Source organism: Gallinula chloropus (assembly GCF_964237585.1).
Source record: "Gallinula chloropus genome assembly, chromosome: 11".
Taxonomy (NCBI): domain Eukaryota; kingdom Metazoa; phylum Chordata; class Aves; order Gruiformes; family Rallidae; genus Gallinula; species Gallinula chloropus.
Window position 1 is genome coordinate 6,165,515 of NC_140096.1, and position 21,158 is coordinate 6,186,672.

General features: G+C 52.5%; 1 protein-coding gene across 1 annotated transcript; it reads left to right on the top strand.

The window, feature by feature from the left end:
- Positions 1 to 3,636: 3,636 nt before the first annotated feature.
- LOC311195740 (actin-binding protein WASF3-like) lies at positions 3,637 to 8,375 on the top strand (the record flags this gene model as incomplete). The annotated part of the gene is made up of 8 exons (XM_084269167.1): positions 3,637 to 3,769; positions 4,926 to 5,060; positions 5,201 to 5,354; positions 5,703 to 5,820; positions 5,970 to 6,145; positions 6,551 to 6,817; positions 7,212 to 7,594; positions 8,218 to 8,375. 8 exons carry the CDS (start codon positions 3,637 to 3,639, stop codon positions 8,373 to 8,375), a joined length of 1,524 nt encoding a protein of 507 aa, XP_084125293.1.
- Positions 8,376 to 21,158: the final 12,783 nt, after the last annotated feature.

Below are 21,158 nucleotides of genomic sequence, written 5' to 3' on the forward strand. Positions count from 1 at the left end.
CATCCAACCAAAGCTTTTGCTCCCTTGCAAAAGCCTCAGGTTCCTGTCAGCATCTTGTCCTCAAAGCTCAGCAGCACCCTGGGGAGCCTAAGTTGGGCAAGAGCTTTGATTGCAAGGGCCAAGCAAACAGACTGCCCCAAAGCTTGGCCCAGAACTCAGTTCAGCTGCAGGGGCTGACCCAGACTCCCAGGCTTTAGGTTTCCCTTCACTGCCTCTGCTGCTGCTTCCCACGCCATCTGGTGTGCTGGGTGCTGTGCTCTGACACCTTCATGCAAGATACTGGAGGTACTTCCACAGCCAGTTTGGTTTTACACACCAGCAGTGTGCACCATGGACATCCTTCCCAGCTCTGCTCATCTCTTCCATGGCTCCATTTCCAATCCAGGTTTCTCCTGCAGGGAGCACCCAGCCACAGAAAGCAGACCCCAGAATTACCTTCTGTCCCACCTTGGCCCCAGGGAGGAGAGTGACAGCAGGTGACACCTCTTCTCTCACCTGCAATAAGGAGGAGATAAGAAGTCTCACTGGAACTGAGACTGCAAGTATCAGGCACTTACCAAACCAAATCTCTCTTTGGGGAGCAGCCAGCACCTGAGAAAGACATTGTCCCCCATCCTGTCCCTCCTTGCAGGGCCATCCGGAGCATGCATGACCCTTGAGGCCACTTTGGACCCCACCGCAGGGATCCAGCTTGGCTGAACAAGTCACAGCTCAGTCCCCTGTCCAGTATGGACAAGCTCATCCCCTCCTACAGGCACCCATCGCCAGCGAGGACAGACACACGTGTCCCAGGCAGGGCTTTTGGAGCTCCTTCCACACATCTCGCAGCAGAGCCCAGCTCTGGGCTGCGTAGGCAGGCTTGGACACCTTCCACCAATCTTGCAGCACAAGGTCACTGCAGCACACATTGAGCACTGCAAGTGAGGTGCTGCCCTTGCCGGGGCGCAGTGGGGCTGGTGGTCACAGAGGGAAGGCAAGTGGGGGCCCAGGGTGACCCCAGCACAGGAGCTCACTCTCACTAGCACCCCTCTCCCCAGAGCTGGCAGACAGCAGGCAGTGGGGTCTGCTGGCAGCCCCAGGATCAAGTGACCAAAGGGACAGGAACAAAGACAAGACAGGTCTAACACCCACCCTGAAGATTGTGCCAAACCTAAGACATGCCCTGGGTGTCAGCACCCACCTGAGGGACCCACCTGGAGCAGGAGCTGCTTGCAGGGATGAGGTCTAGTGTGTCATGGACAGGAGCAGGCTAGAGACTGGCAGCATCCCATAGTGAGGGGGGAGCATCCCCAGCTGAGCTTAAATCACCTCCTGAGCCCATGGGTGGGGGGACAGGTGAGGCTGCTCAGTGCCATCAAGGGCTAGTAGTGCTTGGGAAGATGGCTGTTTGGCCCAGCAGCTGCCCTGATGTGGTTCTACTGGTTGCATGGCAATGCCCAGCTGGGCTGTACTGGGGGTGCCTTGGCGGGAGGGGTGTGAGGTGAAAGGGGTCATTCTTCTCCAGGGATGCTCTCCCATGACATGCTCTCAAACGCTGCTATCAGACCACATGCTCCACTCCTGCCCCTCCTCAAATCTGTAACCGCTTGTGAAAGTTCCCGACCATGAATCCTTTTTTCTTCATCCCTCTCTGAATTCCCTGCGGGGGATGGAAGTGCTGCTGACCCTGATTCCTCCCAGGCCCTCTGCGCAGGTGGGGGGGAAAAAGCCCTGGGTGCCAGTGGCTGCATCCCAGGTGATACCGAGAATGGCTCTTTGTTCCCTGTCTCTAATTGCTGGCCCCAAGAAGCTCATTAACTGCTCTGACCCGTGCCCTCCTGTCCCTGCAGCCACCGCTCGAGGGGAAACCACCATGGGAACATGCTGGGGCTCAGGCTCTGTGTCTGGATTTTGGGGTGATGCATAAAACCATCTCAAAGCAAGCTTAGGGTGAAGCTGCCAGTGTTTCTCATCTCTCTACGCAGCCCAGGGGAGGTTCAGGGGGTGTGCAGGGATGTACGTGGCCAGGGCAGATGTCCATCAGCAGGGATCCAGAGCCTCCCCTGTGAACTCCAACAGAGTTTTCTCGGCTGAAAAATAACCAGCTGGCAGAAGACTTTGGTTTGGTTTGGAAGGCAGGGACAGTAGTGGCCCTGCTACCCATGTGCGGAGGTTTTGGGAGGCGCTGGGGGATGCACAGTTTGCTCTGAGCCTAAGGGGGGTTCAGGGTCCTCCCCATCGTTATACCCCTTGCAGGGCAAAGCAGAGCCCAGCCATTCACCCCCAGTACAGACCGACCTGGGAGCACAATCAGCCCTTTGGGAAGCTCGATATTAATGATTTGACACAATCTTTGGACTCTTTTCATGGAGGGAGCTTGCATTTGCATTTGAAAACTGCGGAGGAGTTGGCGGTCCTGGAGGGGGCACGGGAGCACTGGCTGGGTTCTGTCAATGGGAAACTGTTCTGGCTAATGCTGCCGGGGCCAAAAAAATGTGAACTCTGCAGATTTCTGTCTCCGTTCATGGTCAGAACTGCTGGCTTTGTTGTCGGTGCCTGGCTGCTCTGCTCCCAGCTCTGCTTGGAAGCTGGTTTTCCTCTGCTGCCAAAGCAGAGCAGGGTTTGGTGGGAGATGGGGTAGGTGGGGGGTGCCTGGGATGTGAAACAGGGGGTTCAGCTGACTGTATTCGGGAGCTGGGAAGGCTGTTTGTGCTCTCCGGCCCTTGTCAGCCTGTGATCCAGTTTGTGGTGTTTTCAATGCTGAGGCTATCAGTCTGCCTTTGCACTGGGAATGGAGCTGAGACCTGACACACTCACATCACATAAGACACCTGTGCAAGCCTGAGTGGCCCCCGGCTGCTTTGCACTTGTCCATGTCCCAGTCCCAAGCTGCAATGCCCAAGGACACACCACCACGGTTATTAAACGCTCCTGTTCTTTTCCACCTTTCTCAGCCTGTTTCATACTACTCCCCCTTCACAATGGTGAGGTAACCTGCCCCCCATGCCCTCCCTCCCTCCCTGTGTCTGTCCTTCATTGCTGGGTCCCATGGGATGCTCTTGCTGGCCACCAAGCAGTCAGGTGCAGGCATCTCCCTACATCTCCTTGAGCCCTGTGGCAAACAATCCATCCCCAGTTTGGGTGGGGGTGGGCACGCAGGGATGCTGCGGGGAGCAGGGTGAGCTGGGCACAGCAGCTCGTCTCCGTGTAGCATGGATGGAAATAAAACCCTGGAGAGCTTTGCACTGAGCTGGAAATAATGACATTACAAGCACCTGCTCGCTTCTGGCCGCTGTTTGGGTTGGATGAGGCTTTTTGGGGCCAGCTGAAGGGCTGTAGCATGTGGGGGTTTGAGCTCAGCTCTGGGAAGGTAAAAGTAGGACACAAGGGTGGGGACAGGGCCCCGGTGGGGTCCTTCCCTCCCTCCTAGCACCCCTGCATTCGCTGGCATCTGGAGGTTTGCAACCACAGATTGTCCCCCTGCATGGCAAAGTCCATGTGGGCTGCACGCCTCATAGCCCAGTGCGGGAGGACAAGTCCCTGAGCAGGGAACAGAGGGAATGAGGAGGAAAAGAAACAGGCAAATAGAATAACCCATCTATTTTCTTTTTTTTGTCTGTGTTTCTCCTTTGGCTGGGAGAGGTGTGAGGACTCACCATGCCGCTGGTGAAGAGGAATATCGAGCCCCGGCATCTGTGCCGGGGGGCTCTTCCCGAGGGGGTGACGAGTGAGCTGGAGTGCGTCACCAACAGCACGCTGGCTGCCATCATCAAGCAGCTGGGCAGCCTCAGTAAGTCAGGGTGCAGCGAGCCCAGTGTGGGATGAAGTGGTGGGATGCTGGTGGGATGCCCAGTGGGATGCCTGGTGGAATGCTGCAGTCTCTTGCTCCGGTTCCAACCACAGAGAAATGGGGGCTGTGGGAAAGCTGTGCAGGCTGCAGCCGCCCTAATTCAGTGGGAATTATCCAACTGATAAAAAAGGAGGAAATGCAGGAACAAACCAAAAGTGGGGACTTGGATGGGTCTTTTTAAGACCTGCTCTTCTCCCGCAGCTGGTCTGCGCAGACAGAAACCCCTCACAAGCCCCTTGCTTCTTGACTTGGCCGGAAATAGGAAGATCAGGAGAAGATTAAAAGAAAACCCCAAGCCAACCTATTCTTTGAAATCTCAGAGCTTTATGTGAAAGAGGGGCCCATATCAAAGGTCTAAATCCTCTGCGATCTTCCTGCCGAGGAACTGATTTCAGCAGAAAAGGGGAAGGCAAGAGCGCTGCACATGCAGTTGGGCAGGTTTAATGGGAGCAGCCTATGTCACTGCTGAATATCAACTTAAAATGGGACGAGAACCACCATCTCTTCAGGGCTCCACCTCTCCTTTCCCCCTCTCCTTTCCCCCTCCAGGACTAGATTCTTCTCTAAAATACTCTCAGAAAAACAAACCCTGTGTTTAGGGAGCTGTTGCTGGAAGCGTGGTGGCTGTGACGATATAGCCCTGATGAAGAGCTATTGTAGCGATGTCCTGAGTGCTGCAGGAAAACAACTGCTGAAATGAAACAAACCACAGCTGCTTCCCACTCTGTTTCCCACCTTCAGGGCTGGGCTTCCACGGGTCGTGGTGTGTGGTGGTAGTTTTTTTGGTTGCATCTGGATCGTGGTAGATGCAGAAGCTTTTTGAGGCACAGACCGCAATGGTGCCTCCCCCTGGGTACTGCTCTCACCGAAAAGGATGCTTGTGTGCAGTGGAGGGGGCAGGAGAAGGGTGGGTGGTTTGTGCTCCCTTCCCTCTGTGCAACGTTTTGCCAGGTCTGGGAGAGGATGAGGCTTAGTTTCCAAAAAGCAGGGCTGGGGAAGAGAGCCTCACGGAGCAGGCGGCGAGGCGGGCGGTCCTGGGAGAGGGCTGCCTGCCTGTCGCTGTTGCCCGTGACGGGCGCCTGTTGCCCTCTGCCAGGCAGGCATGCAGAGGACATCTTCGGCGAGCTGTTCAACGAAGCCAACAGTTTCTACATGCGGATGAACTCGCTGCAGGAGAGGGTGGACCTGCTGGTCATCAAGGTGACGCAGCTGGACTCCACCGTGGAGGAAGGTGAGGGGCTGGGGCTATTTTGGGATGATGACTGGGTCCAGGTGGGTGGGAGACATGTGCCCGGGGTTGGACCACCTGGTGTGCCCAGTTTGGGGGGGCTAAGGTCATCCCTACAGCCCACCTTCTTCCCACGCCCCCAGTTTCACTGCAAGACATCAACATGCGGAAAGCCTTCAAGAGCTCCACGGTGCAGAACCAGCAGGTCGTGTCTCGCAACTCCATCCCCAACCCAGTGATGGAGATGTACCAGCGCTGCGACAAGCCCCCACCACTCAACATCCTCACGCCCTACAGGTAGGGTGACTGGCATGTTGGTCCCCAGGGGCACTGAGGGGGTCCCAGGGGGCCCTTTCCAGGAGAGGCATGGGGGGGGGTGCACCCTGTTTGCTTCTTGGTGAGGGCTGAGAGACTCTTTTCTCTGGTTGCTGTGCCACCATCCCTGTTGCTTGGGATGAATGACCCCACACAGGGGGACTGCAGGTAGTGACTGCTGTGTTGGACATGTTCACGGTGGGGCAACAGCTTATAGCCATGATTGTACCAGCACATGTCCCCCCCGCCCCACACACACAGAGTGCATGGAAAGGGGAGGGTCTTTTCCTGTGGCTGATAATGCCCTCTCCTCCCTCCTGAACCCCACAGGGATGACAAAAAGGACGGCCTCAAGTTCTACACTGACCCCTCCTACTTTTTCAACTTATGGAAAGAGAAAATGTTGCAGGCAACAGAAGATAAGAGAAAGGAGAAGCGCAGGCAGAAGGTAACGGGCTGGGGGGGGCACACACAGTGGGTGCTCCCCCCACACTGTGGTGGGTGCATCTTGTGGGGCTGGGCGATGCTCCCTAGGTACCACTCATGGTCCAGAGGAGCTGGGCTGGAGACAGAGCCGCAGCTTGTGTGTGTCCCCAGGAGCAGCGGCTGGTGGAGGACTCCACCCGGGAGGTGAAGAAAGTGAGGAAAGCCCGAAACAGGCGCCTGGAGTGGAACATGATGGCGTATGATAAAGAGTTCCGACCTGATAACAGGTTCTCACCATCCCCCTATCACATGGCATCATCGGAAGGATCACTGTCCCCTGATAATAGGCAGGTTTTACCTACTACACATTTAGCTCACTGGCTCTCCTTTGCTTTCCTTTCCTTTTCTTCTCTATCTTTGGGGGACACGCTGCCCGCAGCAGGGTTGGGGTGATAGGCCATAAACCCATAGTAGCTTCCTGGACAGCTGCTGCCCCATGTCACATCCTGAACCTCAGGATCAGCCTTGGGATAAAGTCAGAGCACTTCCCATTTAGCAGCTCAGGGAAGAGACTGGCTCAGCTGTATTGGTGTCCCTCTCCTCCCTCCTGCTATCTCTCTGCTTTCTTGTACACTTGTGTTTTTGTGGCCGTTTTTGTTGTCTCAACTCCAAAATACCCCCAAACCCATGCCCCCCCAATCCCCCCAACCGCCCTCCCAGGAGTACGACCGTTGGGTTTTCCCATGCTATAGATCTTACGCATCGGACGCAGCTGACCACTCGTACCCAGCCAGCCCCAACCACCCTGCACAGCTCCTGGCCCCAGCGTCCCACCTGGCCCCGGCAGAGCACAAGGAGGGGGTGCTGCCAGCCATTCCCCCCCAGGAGCACGTCTACCGCCCGGTGCCAGCTGCGGGCAGCCGGCAGAACAGCCTCAACCGCCTCCAGCAACCCCATGTGCCGCAGCCCCCCGAGGCTGTCCTCAACGGGCCAAGACCCCACTTAGTCAAGGATTACGGGTAGGGCTTCAGCCTGCCTCTCCTCTTCTGGCCAAGGGATACCCAGGGGAAGGGGGGCTTGGTGGGGGGGCTGATGTTGAAGGGAGAGCCCTTCTCTGCAGCTGATGTGATCTGAAACTGCTAGCGAGACCTAAGCCCAAATCAGTTGGGAGCATTTCTGGGGTAACCTCAACCCAGATAAGGGGACAGGGTGGACTGAGGGGACTGTTTTGCCCTGGAGGTGGGCTGCCGTTTCCCACCACTGCATGCCCCATCCTGCTGGCAGAGCACCCCCACCTCCATGACCCCAGGACAGCTTACCTGGGCTTCCAGAGCAAACCAAGCCTCGGTTCATTGCCTGGGATGAGCGGTGGGTTCCTTGTGCTGCTGACATGGCTTTGCCCTCCCGTTACAGCCCACAGCCAGTGCCGATGGCAGAGTACTTCGTGCCACCCGCTCCACCGCCCCCACCGCCCGTCATCCCATCTGCACAGACCGCCTTCGACAGCCCCATCTCTGCTCCCCCGGCGCTGGCCCCTGGCTCAGCTGCCCCCACCTCCTACGCGCCCTCCCCGCCTCCTGCACCCCCCGGCCCCTACTCTGCTTCCCCACCACAGGCTGGCCCCATGGGACCCCCGGTGGCACCCCCACCGCCGCCACCAGGGCCTCCTGCCATCAGTGCCTCACCGGCGCACTCAGCATCACCACCAGCCCCAGCTGTGGAGCCCCGGAAGCCGCAGATCCCACTGATGCCCATGAGCGATGCCCGGAGCGACCTACTGGCAGCCATCCGCAGGGGTGAGCAGCAGTGGGGGCAAAGAGCTGCAGAGAGGCAGGGATGGGTCTCCAATCCCACTGCCATGGTGGCAAAATACCTCTTGGTGTAGAGTTGGGTAATGTTGGCTTTGTTGAGTGCAAGATTAGTCCTGGGTGGCTAGGTGAGATGAAGATGATGGCACCCAGGTGGGACGTGGGGAAAGAAAGTAACCCAGTAGGGGGATTTGGAGGGAGGTGGGGGAATCTCATCACTGGAGATCGGGCAGAGCCCCACAGGGGTGACCGGCAGTTCTTTTGTGTGTGACCTCCTTCCAGGCTGCAGCAGACAACATGCTCCAAGGTCTTTCCCATTTCCCCTTTCTGCACATCTTCAGGTTGAATGGCACATTTAACCCTGAAAAAGGTTCAGCCTCTTCAGGTCAAGCGCAAGCAGAGGAGCTTTGTTCTAATTATACAGCTCTACCTTCGCATGCATCCCATGAGCATCTGATGTAGCCTTATAATTGTGCACATCCTCCTGCAAGGGGGCTGCAGCCACCTCTCTGCAATCAATACTTTAAACTGGGGAGGATGCTGCATACTGGGTACACCCATAGGTGCTGGGCACATTGGTCCTAAAGCCTTCTTTCCCTTCCCTGCTGCAGGAATCCAACTCCGGAAAGTTCAGGAGCAATGGGAACAAGAGGCCAAAAAAGAGCCTGTGGGCAACGACGTGGCGACGATCCTGTCACGCCGGATCGCAGTGGAGTACAGCGAGTCCGACGACGACTCCGAGCTGGATGATAACGAGTGGTCGGACTGAGGGGCCCCCGGGCTTGGCTGGCGCGGAGCTCCCCAGCTCTGTACCAGGTGTGTATAGGCACCTTCCCCAACGCCAACACGCGCAGGCAGCCCCGCTCATTCAGGAGCTTTGCTTTTACACCATGTTGAAAACCCTTCAGGCAGCAGCCGCACTGGTAGGATACACCTCAGAGGCAGTGAGGCCAGAAATTAGCAGCACCTTCACATTTAATGACTTGAGAATGGTCTGAAGGAAGGTTAGTAGGATTACTCCAGATTTACACATGGAGCAAGACCAGAGACTGCCCCTGAGCATGCTTTTCTAGGGAAGGGAAACCCGGAGGCAGGAGTGCTTTTTCAGCTAGATGTTAAATGTCATGAGAGGCTCCTGGAGAAGAAGCCTTATTGAACAGCTGGTGTCACCATGGGCACACGGGAGTGGCCATGAACTGGGTTTGGGGATGCTCTGCTGCCTGCATCTCTAGGATGGGGCAGCTCCAAAGGCTGTGTGTGGGCAGCAGTCGCATAGAGACGGTCACTGTCACGCTGTTGCTCCTCAGAGAAGACCAAGGTGGTGGTGACCTGAGCCCATTTCCATCCTTCTCCAGTTTTTTGGGAGAAGGGTGTGGAGGCAATGCTTGTGCAGCTGGCAGGGAGACGTTGCACTTGCCCAGGCTTTGAAAGCTGCAATGCGTGCTGTCCCCCTGGGAAAAGAGGGCTGCCAGGAAGGGAGCAGAGGTCTCCAGGGAGCTTCCCCAAGCCCAACTCTCCTTGGCTTAAGCACTAAACGATTTCTGTGTTATTTAAAAAGAATAATATGGACAAAATGCTGCTTTTAGGTAAACTCAACACATAACTTTGCAGCCCCACAAACTGTGCCCACACAATGAGGATCAACTCAGACTCAGGTGTTGATCCCTTCCTCTGGTTCAGATCCTGCCTCATCCCTTACCCCACAGGTGGGCACTATTGGAGGAGCCTGGAGAGCTGGGCCACTGCCTCAGCATGGAAATACCAGTTTGCTCATCAAAATAGAACTTGAATCATCAAAGGTTTTTTGCACACTTACAAAGGGGGGAGGCACATGAAGGCAGAGTGAAGGGGTGGGGAATACCAAAAATATCATTGTCAGGAGTAAGAGCCTGCAGAGAGCTCATAGAGGTTCTCCAGCAGCAGAAAATGGACCAGGACCAGCCATGGACTTGCCCAACAGGGTGTCCCAAGGTCTTCCCTTGCATTCCCATATCCCACGAGTCCCTAAATGGGGGAAAACTGTGTTTCCCACATTGCATCTCTTCTGTGAAGGAGCAGGACTCCGAGCCTACCTCCCCAGCAGCCACGTATGCAATGGCTACAAAAGCAGTATTGTGACTATCTAGGCATGACCAGACCTGTGATGGCCCAGCTGGGGCCCAAAAGGCTGAACATATGATGCTTAAATTTACCTTGAGAAATACTGAGCCATGCCCTGAGTATCCACTCATTCTCACCGTGATGAGAAACCCTTCCCAGTGAGATGCAGTGATCCCCCTGCCCAGCTGCAGAGAAATACCCCCAGGAGCCCTCCCTTCTTTTGACAGGCACAAAGATCTTGTCCCCTGGATGTGACACCTCTTGCATGTCCTCAACTGGGCTTTGAGCTGTGGTGCTGAGTCAGGGGCTTGAATGGAGGAGCAGTGGGAATGTGGGAGAGAACAAAGGGTGGTTGGGGAAGGCTTTTTGGGTGTGTGTGGGGGAGAGGCACAGGAGGTATAGCCTGCTTGGCTCTGACACCTCTGCCATGCCACGGGCCACCTCCCACAGGGAGTTTGGCCACCTTTTCCTTAGGGAAGGCTCCCCCAGGCTTCATCAGGGCTGATTGTCAAAGCAGGAACAGCAAATAAACCCCTCCATTTTAACCCCAGAATTCCCAGTCCGGGCAGCATTGATGCAGTTTGAGATGTTTGGGCGCTCACCCCACTCTGTTTGTTGAGGGGCAGCCTCTCTCCCAGTGGGAGGAAGACCTGGCAGTGTGTGATTAGCCATATGGATCAGTCCCAGTTCCTACACCAGCCTCCCGGGAGGCTGCCCTTTTCCCAAGCTCCTGCTATGAGCAGGCAGGGCAAGAAGCTGCAAAACAATGGGACACTGAATCAGTCACCTGCAAACCCCAAGGAAACAGGATTGACCAAAGGAAGCAGGGAGACATGGTCTCCTGCAGGTAACCAGGAAAAGCCTCAACACTGGTTCACCAGGAGCTTTCCCTTCTGATGTTGATCCTTTGAGATGTAGAGAAACGGCTGCAAAAACTCCAAGCCAGAGCTGGTCACCTCTGCCCAGGCAGAGAGCCCCTGCAATGGCCACGCTGGGCTATCCTTGGCAACGCAGCCAGGGCTTGACCCAGGGTAAGTGCAGAAGAAAGGCTTGTAAAAATCCAGGGTAACATTTAAGAGATACCTGGTAGTATCTGATGTGGGGTGAGATGAATACAGGTGCAACTGTGATGCTGTTTGTGTGGATCACCAAGTTGGGTTTGTGTGGATCATTTAGAAGGGTTGATAACCCTTTGTGAGAGGGAGACTAGCAGAGGGCTGTCAGAGCTGCTCTCACCTCTTATGGTGGTCAAGGGCTGTGGAGACCTGGGGGGAGCCTGGGCAGAGCTGGTGAGTCCCACCAACACATGAAAGCAGGGAAGGGGCTCTGGGACACTCAGGGCTGGCTTGTCCCTTGGTCTAGGTCCCAGTTCTGGGAAGCTGAGCCGACCCTGGTGGGAACTGGAGGGGAACTGAGAGCTCCTAAGAGTCTGGGACACTCCTTTTTCACTCACTAGTTGCATTATGTGTATGACGCGATTCTGATAATTCTGGTAGGACTCTGTTGGCATGTGGTGGGTTGGCATTGTCCCTGTAGCCTCCCACTTCCCTGTCACCTCATAGCAACTTTGCTACTCTTGGGGTTGGCAGCAGTCAACCCGTGCTACTATCAAGGCCAATGCCATTGCATGGCCAAGTGCTCGACAATCATGTAATTCAAGCCTTGCCTGCCCTGTGCACAGGTCACATCTGCAGAGCAGATACACAGCTGGGAGCCTTAGGGGTGCAGGGAGCAAGGCTCACCCTTGTTTCTTCATGCTTTTACACCATCATCTCCTCTTTGGACATGCCAGCACATCCTCCCTGTTTATATTATGCTTTAGGAAATTCCAAGACCTGATAACCAGAAAACCATTCCACACACTCAAATCAAAGCAAATCAACAGGACCAAAACCTCCTGGCACTGTCCATTGCTTGACAGCATCACGATCCAGCTTTTCCAGGGATCTGAACTACCTCAGCTCCACTGAAGCTGTCTTGACACTAGGAATGGGACTGATCCACAGGTAGCCTTTCCCCAGCAAGATGTCTACATCAGAGCTCACTGCTCAGGTTTCGTGTGTAGCTGGTGGAGAATTAACTTGAACAGTCAGCGCAGGCTGTAGACACCCGTTTCTGGGCTGATCATGGTGCACCTTGCACTTCCCAACTCTCTCCTGGCAGCACTAAGATCCCCAATCTCATCACACAGCCATTCCTGGCTGGCAGGCCAACATCCTCGGTGCCTTTGCATGATGGACTCAGCCACATATGAGAATTATTATATTTTAGGTGCGTTCATCTATTTTATTTTTTCCCAGGTGATCTGTGAAATCCAGCTCAAGTGACACCAAATCCTTGGTTGGTCTGGGTTCGCTCTGCCAGGACTGGTTGGGCCATACTGATTAACACTGGTTGCCTGACCCATATGCAGCACACTCAATATTTGGTACATACGTGTCTATTTCCATACGCTCTTCCAGAAGTAGGCCGTGCTGTGTTACACAACCTGAAACACTCAAATTCCCATATCAGCCGATATAAAAGTGAATATTTAAATATTTTATCTAGCTTGGAAGCCATTAAAAACACAATCCAGGTCACAGATGATTGACTTCCTCCTCCCTCAAGTGTACCAGAATTGGGCTGAGGAGATTCTCCTGTATGTTAAGGTATCATGTTCCACATTAAAATATAGTGATGGCATTTCATTGCCAACAGATAATCATGGAGTGCCAAACATTTAATGAGCCTAACTGACCTCCTGAGACTCCTTTTTCCATTTTATCTGCTTGCTTTCTCCTGCTTGCCAATTTATGGGCATAGATTAAAAAATTATGAATACGATCGCCAACTGGGGAAAAATGTATTCTGTGAGCATTAGAAAGAAATCCAGCCAGAATCAGCAGAAGAGTAAATAAGCCAGTTTGGTTCTGCTTACACATATTAACAGAAGGCTGTAAATCTTGAGATCCATCAGGAATCTCTTGGACACCTCTGACTTGTTTGAGAAGGGACATTATGGGGACTGTTGTGTCCGTGGTCATGCCTGTGAGGGCTATATCAGGTATGAAGTCTGGTCTTACTCAAGTTTTGTGAAGGTTGGTGGAAGTCTGGCAATGTTCTCATCCTGGCATTGTACCCCCAGTGCCTCCCTGATTGAGATGGCCATTGATGCTGGTGACTCCTAGAGGATCAGTGTCCTGAAGGAAGAAAGGACTGGGGAGTGTCTAACTTTCCACCCTGGGCAGAGACACAGGCAGGAATGAGCACCACATTGTGCAAGACCCCCTGCTTGTGCAGCTGTTTCATCTGGGGAAGGTTTTGTTGTAGTGACAAATGCAAGGCTGAACGTAGCTTCTCCAGAGAGCTCCTTGCTTATAAGAGCCCTCAAATTTCTTCCCAGAAATTTTTACACGTGTATCTCCCTTTCAAGACACCCAACAGCCTGGATAGCAGCTTTGCAGACTCACTGGGAACAGAGCCTGACTTAACACCTCAGCTTTGCTGATAAGTGGAAGGTTTGCACTGGAGGTGGTATTTTGGAGGGTGCTTTCTGAAGGGACATAGTCAGCAGAGCCATACCATTTCCTTGTGGCTGGACCACAGAGAGCCATGGGAAGCATTCTCCATCATGGGATGCTAGCAAGGGGAGCATAGCTTATTCTGTTCACCACCACCCCCCTTCTCCTGTAGTAGTAGTTGTTTTTTAGGGGTGAGGTTCTCTCAGCTGGCATGTCACTTTACAGGTAAAAACCAAAAGGGCAAGGACTGTCCTGAGGAGTTTACAGTTTACGGCAAAGACCATATAACCTGCACTGCACTTTAGAAACCTCAAATGCTCACTTACCCATTAATTAACCCTCAACTGGGCAGCAGCAGCTCAAAGACTGTTGCCCCTTCCTTAGGTGACCCCACAACCAGCACTGCAAACACATTCCTGCCCCCACTGGTGGCTGATAAGCCTCTTCTGACCCTCCACTGTCCCCACACAGAAGTGCCTGAGCAATGTACAGGAGCACCAAGACGTGCTGGTTTTGTCTCTGAATGGGTTGCCATGCTCTCAGAATGGCCCCCACATGTCACACAGCACACTGCTCCTCTGGAATGACCACACATGTGATAGGAGGTTTGCCCAGGTGCATCATTACAGCGACCTGCCAAGACTTTGAGCTGCCCAGGGAACTCTTGTGATGCCCAACTAGCTCAGAGGAGGTGCCTTCCTTCAGGCACTTGCACCCCAGCCTACACTTCATAGTATTTCAATCCTTTGGAGAGTCTAAGAGTGGGGGTTTTTTTGTGAATCTGATCTTCCTTTAACAAACCCCAGACTTTCTAGGATTGCTTCCTCAAGCTCCACTTTCTCCAGGTGAGGACTGAGCCTGCATTTTTCTGGGGAAAGGAAAAAAAACAAGGAAAACAACCAAGCAACAAGCCCATCTCACAGTCAAGAACTTCAGTAAGGGGTTTGCCCCAAAGCCTTCAGTACCCTGCCCACAGGTAGGGTGGGAGGAGGACACGAGGATGTACGCAAGGGAGAACACCATCCTGGTGGTGTCACTAGACTGAGGCAGACCCTACAAACTAGAGATGGGTTCTTGCTGTGGGAAATCCCTAGGTGAGACCTGGATGGGACATGCTTGACCATGGTGCTCCCAGAAGGCAATATTGATGTGACATCAGTATTAGTGTCTGTCCTGTATTTGTACAGTGCCCTCAGGTCACAGACATCTCAGCACTACGTGGTGGTAGATCTCCCATAGACACCCCTCCTAAGAGACATCTTCCCACAGATGCCACTTTCAGAGCAGCACCCAGAGGTCCCTCTGTAGTCTTTTGGTCTCAGCAGGAACAGGCTTAAGTCTGCTGTTGGTCATTGCATTTGGGGCTTGTGAGCCCAGATGTATGTGAAATGAGCCCTTCCCTGCACACCCCTCCCACCATGGCAGTGCCACGGGACTGGGTTGGAACTGGGGAACTTTCAGCCCAGTGATAGCTCTCACACCTATCTGTGTGGAAAGTATTAGGAGTGCAGAGAGGAGGAAACAGCATGGCGTTATAGGTTTGTTACACTGCCACCACTCTGTACAAAAATATCTTCAGGTAGGTCAAACCTGCTGCAGAGCTACAAAGGGCAGTAGGGAGAACAAATCTGTCCTCCCCACGTGTTGGGACCACAGTGCAAGGCATGGGATTGAGCTGGGGCAGAAGGGAGCTGAGTCAGACCTCAAGGAAAGCTTTCTTGAGGTTAAGATGGAGGAGCTCTGAAGCTCTGAACCAAGTCACAGAGACTCTAGCATGGGAGGTCTTTGAGAAGTAGGCAGTCAAACACCAGAGAGGAGTGCTGTTCATGATCCTGTGTAGGGCGAGGGGACACGGAGGTACCCACAGGAGTTCTCTTCCAACCTAGCATCCATAGCTCATCCCTCCTTCAGGTTTGCAGTGTCACTCCTCGGGGATTGGTCCCAGCAGGTTACAGCCCCATAGCATTGCCCATCAGCCAGGGAAGCTTGTTTGTGCTCCCCCTTAGCTTTGTTGCCCCTTCTCTGGTTTTGGTATTGACCCTCAAATGCAGTAAAGATAAAACGTACCACAGAATAAACACTTGAGAGGGAAAGATGCAGAAAAACAGAATAATGCAGGTCTTACTACTGTAATTCCATGGTTAGAAGGCAGCAGCTCCAGTAGCCCACTCCTCATGGATCACTTCTGTGACCCACAGAATGCAGTCTGTAAGCCATGCTGGCACATCAAGCTGAACAATTGGAATAGCTCAGTTGAGGAAACTCAAACCAAATACCACCACTCCCTCAAAAAAAACCCCAAACAACTAAAAACCAACTCACCTGTCATTTCCAGAAGGAAAATCTGTTCCATCTCCTTCACCTTGGCCAAAAATCAGACCTGGTATTTCTTCCCAGCTAGCCACCAAAAACTGGAGCAGTTATCACCACAGCCCCTCTCCAAAATCAGTTCCAAAAAAACCCAGTGTTTCAAACAACACATCAGCCCACAGTGCAACAAGGAGAGGACTCTTCTACCACTGCAGGAAGTGCTTTTACTGCTGAAGACCCCACCCCAGCTCAAGTGTTTCAAATCCCATCAATCCTCCCCTGTTACTAGTGCTTGTGTGGGCATGATGCCTCAGCTGGGAACACTTACTCCATAGAAAGTCACTTCTTGCCATGGAAAAACCCAGCCATAACACTCTTGTGCTGGACACAAAGTGGGCTTTGAGCCTCATGGCATTACTGTGATGCACACTAAGGAGCTGCTGGTTTAAAGTCGGCAGCAGGCACATCTTCAGTACAGTTCTACCAGCTCCCCAAAAATCACACTGTTAGGAGCATCCGCCCTTAGGACGACCACCAAAGTTATTTTTATACTGAGATGTTTTAGGTCTGCTTTTAGTTCTGGACGGTTTTCCACAAGTGGGGCCTCTCTTTGTGGTGCTTTCACCTCAGGACAGAGCAGATTTGGAAAAAAAAAGAAAATCCCTGCCAAAAAGAAACTTGAGGAGCTGATGGCTCCTCATCCTAATAGGCTTCCTTCATTTTGGGGCTGCTTGCCTTGCCCAGAGGAGTCTGACACAGGACATCCTCAGTGTGAATTTGGGTTGTTGCTGAAGTGTTGCTGGAGCTCTCCTCCCTTCTGCTTTCATCTGTGCTGAGTCATGTGTGGGGCTTGGGTCCAGTGCTCCTGTTGGGAGAGCAGTGGGGCTGCAGCAGCCTGGCAGCACCTCGCTGACCCAAGTGCCTTTCTGGGAGGTCCCTGTTGCATGGCTGAGGAGCACGGGGCTTCACAGGCAGGTGGGCTTGCTGAGCTGTGGACAGGCAGAGCACTTCCAAGCATTTCTGACGCTCGGCCTGTCCTCACCTGGGTGGAAACCTGCATCTGTCCAGACCCTGAGGTACCTGCCAGGATTTCTCCTTCCCTGCACACAGGGTTTTACACCTGTGGCTGTGCAGGGGCAGAGAGCTGGGAGCAGCTTTTACTCCCGTCTTGGCCAACCCTAGGAGAACTTGCATGGGGACAGTCCTTGAGAGGACACGGTGGGGCTGTGGGGAGGGGACAAAGCCTGTTGCTGCTTATCCGTGGGACATGAATGTGCTGGTGGCTTAGCTCTAGACTGCACATGTTGCTTCTGCAGTGAGAGGAGCATTCAGGCTGGAGAGGCAGGTGAGGACCATCTCCTCCACATCTGGCAGCCCAGGGATCAAGGCTAGCCCAGCCTGGGTTAGGAGCACCTCAGACATCCCCAGAAGCCCTCTGCACTACCCAAACTCAGCAGCTGTGAGGCAGGGAGACCCCCAGGAGCATTGGGACAACCAGCATCAGCTCGAGCCAAGCATTTTAAAAGCAGTTTTCTCCCTCCTTGACACTGGCCATCCCTCAATACAGCCTGGAGCTGGGGCTGGTCTTTGCCAAGGTCGGCTCCAGCTCTGCAGCGGTGGCACAGTGGGAACAGGAAGGTGCTGGCCTTGTGGCACCCTGTGGTTGTCTTCCCAGGGAGCTCAGCATTGGTGGGGTGGCCCCAATGCTCCTGCAACAAGCTCATTTTTTTTAATACCGGCAGAAGTATTTCCCTTGTTCCCTTCAACTGGCTGTTTGATGAAAGCAGCTGATGGGAGACGGGCGTCTCTCCCACGGGAGGGTCACCCAGTACAGGCCATGACTTGATTTCCATTATTATATAGTTGACATGAAAAAAGATGTTCACTGTCTAATGGGGTCTTTTAACCATGTGCACTTAGTCAATAGGTGAGTAGATGTTGCTGCTTGTATCTATCTACCGTACCCAGTTGCTACGTGTGAACAAGTGTATTTCCCCCCAGTGTTGTGGGTTCTGCCTGTCGTGACATGATGACAGAGAGGTAGGGACTATGTTGGTCACAGCATGAGCTTTCTTCTGTACAGTGTAGAGAGGAAACCCGGAAAGATCTGAAGCACTGTTTGTAACTACATTTGTTCCAAAAATGTCATCTTAATCCCAAACTGTTGACACTTTATGCATGTGCTAATTAAAAAGAAAATTAAAAAATAAAGATTTTAAGAGGTTAAAGTAGATCTGGGCTTGGCTTTGTGTCAGCTTGCCCTCGCCGGGTCCCTTTGCTGTGCCTTATCAGCCCTGTGATACTCTGTTCTTTATTAGAAGCCGGGGCACAAAAGCAGCAGCAGCAAAGCTGCGTTATCTCCACAGCCCTTCATTTGAGAAACCACCTCTCAAAGATCAGTTAATTCCCATGGGTATTTAATCCCTAACCGCCTGGGTGATTGGAGGGCAGAGGGCATCTTGCTGATGGAAAAGCCTCCATCCTTCTTGCGTGGAGGCTCCGCGCAGCAGGAGCCGTTCCTTCCCCACCCGTACAACCGACGCCTCGAGCTGCTCTTATCCTCAACCAGCTCATCGCCATCCAAGAGGAAACACAGACCCCGGGTGAAGGAAAGAACCCAGCTTCAGCTGAAATGAAAACACAGGCACGCACAGTATGGCACATACCTGGGACAGGAGCCCAGATCTTCAAATGCTTTAATTTATAACCTCTCCCCACCCCGCCCCCCTTTTTGGATATCCTCCTGACAAATCACTTTAACAGTTTTATTTACAGTAATAAAAATAAATTACTCTTACAGATGAATGTATAATATTATACACAATAAGAGATACAGTGCAATAACATCATTGATTTGTTTTCACTCGTTCATAAAGTGCATTGAAGGGGCTCGATTTAACCATAATTGAATGACAACTGTACATTTTTCTTTGAGATCAAATCTCCTGGTCAAGTTAAAAGGCTAATGAAAACACTTAACATCAAAACAAGTTGCTGTGACGTGGCCTCATTCCTGGGGGAGCAGATAGGACAGGAGGCAGGGCTGGGAATGGGGATGACCGACTCACACTCTGTCTGTCCGCCACTGAAGGTGGCTGCCACAGACCCTGCCTGAAGCCTGGCCAGGCTAATCTGGGTTTCAGAGCCTTGGGAGGGCAACTGGAGATGGTGGTGGTGACCAACAGAGTGGCATCTGGCCCTGGCCCACCCCAGTCCAGCTGAATTTCTTTCTGAGATTTGCCACCAGAAATGCATCCCTCCCTCTGAGCTGGAGGGTTCTCTCTCTGGGGAGGATGCTATTTATCCTGCCTGGGACTGGATTCTGACCTACTCACAAAGGACATCAGAAATGAGCCCAGCCCTTGTCACTCTATGTGGCATGGAGGAAAGGCAAGACAGAGCTGAGGCCAGGCTGTGGCAGACTCAAAAGGATGCCTGCCTTGCCAGCAGCAGCCAGCATTACCTCTCATCCATAGCCAGGATTCCCACCCAGTCAGAAAAGTGTTTTTCCTGGGACAAGACAGATATTTTCCAGCTCCCAAATCACAAACCTATGCTAGCGATTTCAGTGACTATTGATCTGATGCACTGTCAGGTTTCCAGCATCCCTTGTGCTCCAATTGTGAAAGAATAGCCTTGGTTTGGACACAGTTACGCCTGACATCAAGCAGAATCTGTGCAGGCAACTGTTACCCTTGGAGCTGGAGGCAATCTATTCACAACCCTCAAAGTCAGGGACAGAAGAGCTTTGGACCTTTCATTATGATTTGGGTCTTCACTAAAAATCCAGTTTATCTCTGTAACGGTCTGTACTGCAGAGTTGCCCAATCGGAATGGGAAAGATCCTTTCCTGGGGCTGCTGGGATCACAGAAAGGGCAGCACTTGGGGGATCCTGCAGTAGGCAACTGCATTTTTAACAGGAGAGGTACGAATGAAGCCATCAGCTGTATGGCAGCGTGACCACCTCACGGAGAGAACAGGTTGCAAGTGAATGAAAAGCATTGGAAGGAAAGACCATGTGCATTGAGCAATTATTCCTATTAAAAGAGAGCTGCTAATTAATTGTTAACAATTGAGTTGTTGATGCTGATCAGTAGATATCATCACCAGTGATTACCAAGAAAGAGGTATCTCATCACCTACTGAGAACAGTAATGGTTTCTTGGGGTTTTTGTTCAAAGTTCAATTACAACTCTTCACTTGAGACAAACAATTTGTGGCTGCACCATCAGGACTGAGATCCTTGGGGTGACTTACTGATGGCTACTGCCATGAAGCTGGCTAAAGAGAGATGTTTTCATCATTCAAAGTCCCACACTGAACAAAATGGAAAAGAAAATTAAAAAACCTCAGTACATTTCTTGGTAAAATCTATATATTTTACTAGCTTTAAAAATTTTCTTTTGTATTATTTCTCAGCTGAAACACTCAGGGACAGAGACACGGGCTTGTTGTAAATGCACAACCTCACCCTCACCGCTAGCACATCTCCACAAAACTCATGTGGCTACGTCCCATCCACCCACGACCCTGGCCTTGGCACAGTACATTTGAGGATGTTTTCTCTTTCTTCCTCCTCCTCTCCCTTTCCTCATCCCCTCCACTGAAACAGAAAAGATAAAACATTTCATACCTATATTCAGCTTGCTACCAACTCACAGCAGAAAAGAAGAAGCCGATGAATAAATCAACCCACCAAGCAGTGGATTCATTTCCCTGGCTACGCCAGTCTCTGCCATAGGCTTGGGGCTGGGTAAATACCCAGGACCACTTTTCTGCTTGGTTCTGCTGCTGTCCATTGAGACCAGGCCCTGCAGAGTCCAGAAGTGATGTAAGCGAAGCCAGGCTCTGGCCCCTTCATCTTTTATCAAAGGCTAGTTGCAAAGCTCAGATTTTGAAGGTACAGTGAGGGTAGATGGGGCCCTTCTCCAGGGTGAGGACGTGGGGGTCTTCCCCAATAAATGCCAACCAGCCTTCTCCAAGCAGGTCCAGTTTCCACCTGGAGTGGCCACAGAGGCTCTGTGGGAATCGAAGGACACCTGCAAATTTCCACCAGCTAAAGGCCTTACACTTTGTGAAACTGCCACTGTCCCCTTGTATGTCACCTGAAAAGCACACTAATTAAGTCAATGGCTTTCACAGACCTCTTTTCTAATGACATAGGAATCCTAGCCAGAGGAGGCTTACCAATATATTCAACACCAGAAACTGGAGAATGATGGGCCGTATCCTGGTTGTTCTGTGTCCTTCTTTATGGCAACACGACCTCATCCAAAACCAGGCCTTGTATTCTGTACCAAACATGTCCCAAAGCCAGCACTGAAGGACACCAGGGCATTCCCACCCTCCACACAGCATTACTAACTTGGTAAGTATTTTAAGGTTTTAAATCAGCTCTCCTGATGTCCAGCATAAGGAGACTCCAACATACAATGCCATCACTGATGGTCAACATTGTCACTGAAAACATCTTCCAGGGGAGGATTGTCTTTGGTGGGGACGGGGCTGGGGGGGGGGGGGGGGGGGGAAAGCAAAGGTGCTGTAAAGTGGTCAGAGATGTCTGCAGCGTGATGCACAGCAGGTGGGCTTGTACCTGTTTATCTCCTTCCCCTTGCATTCTCCTCTTTCCACTGATGAG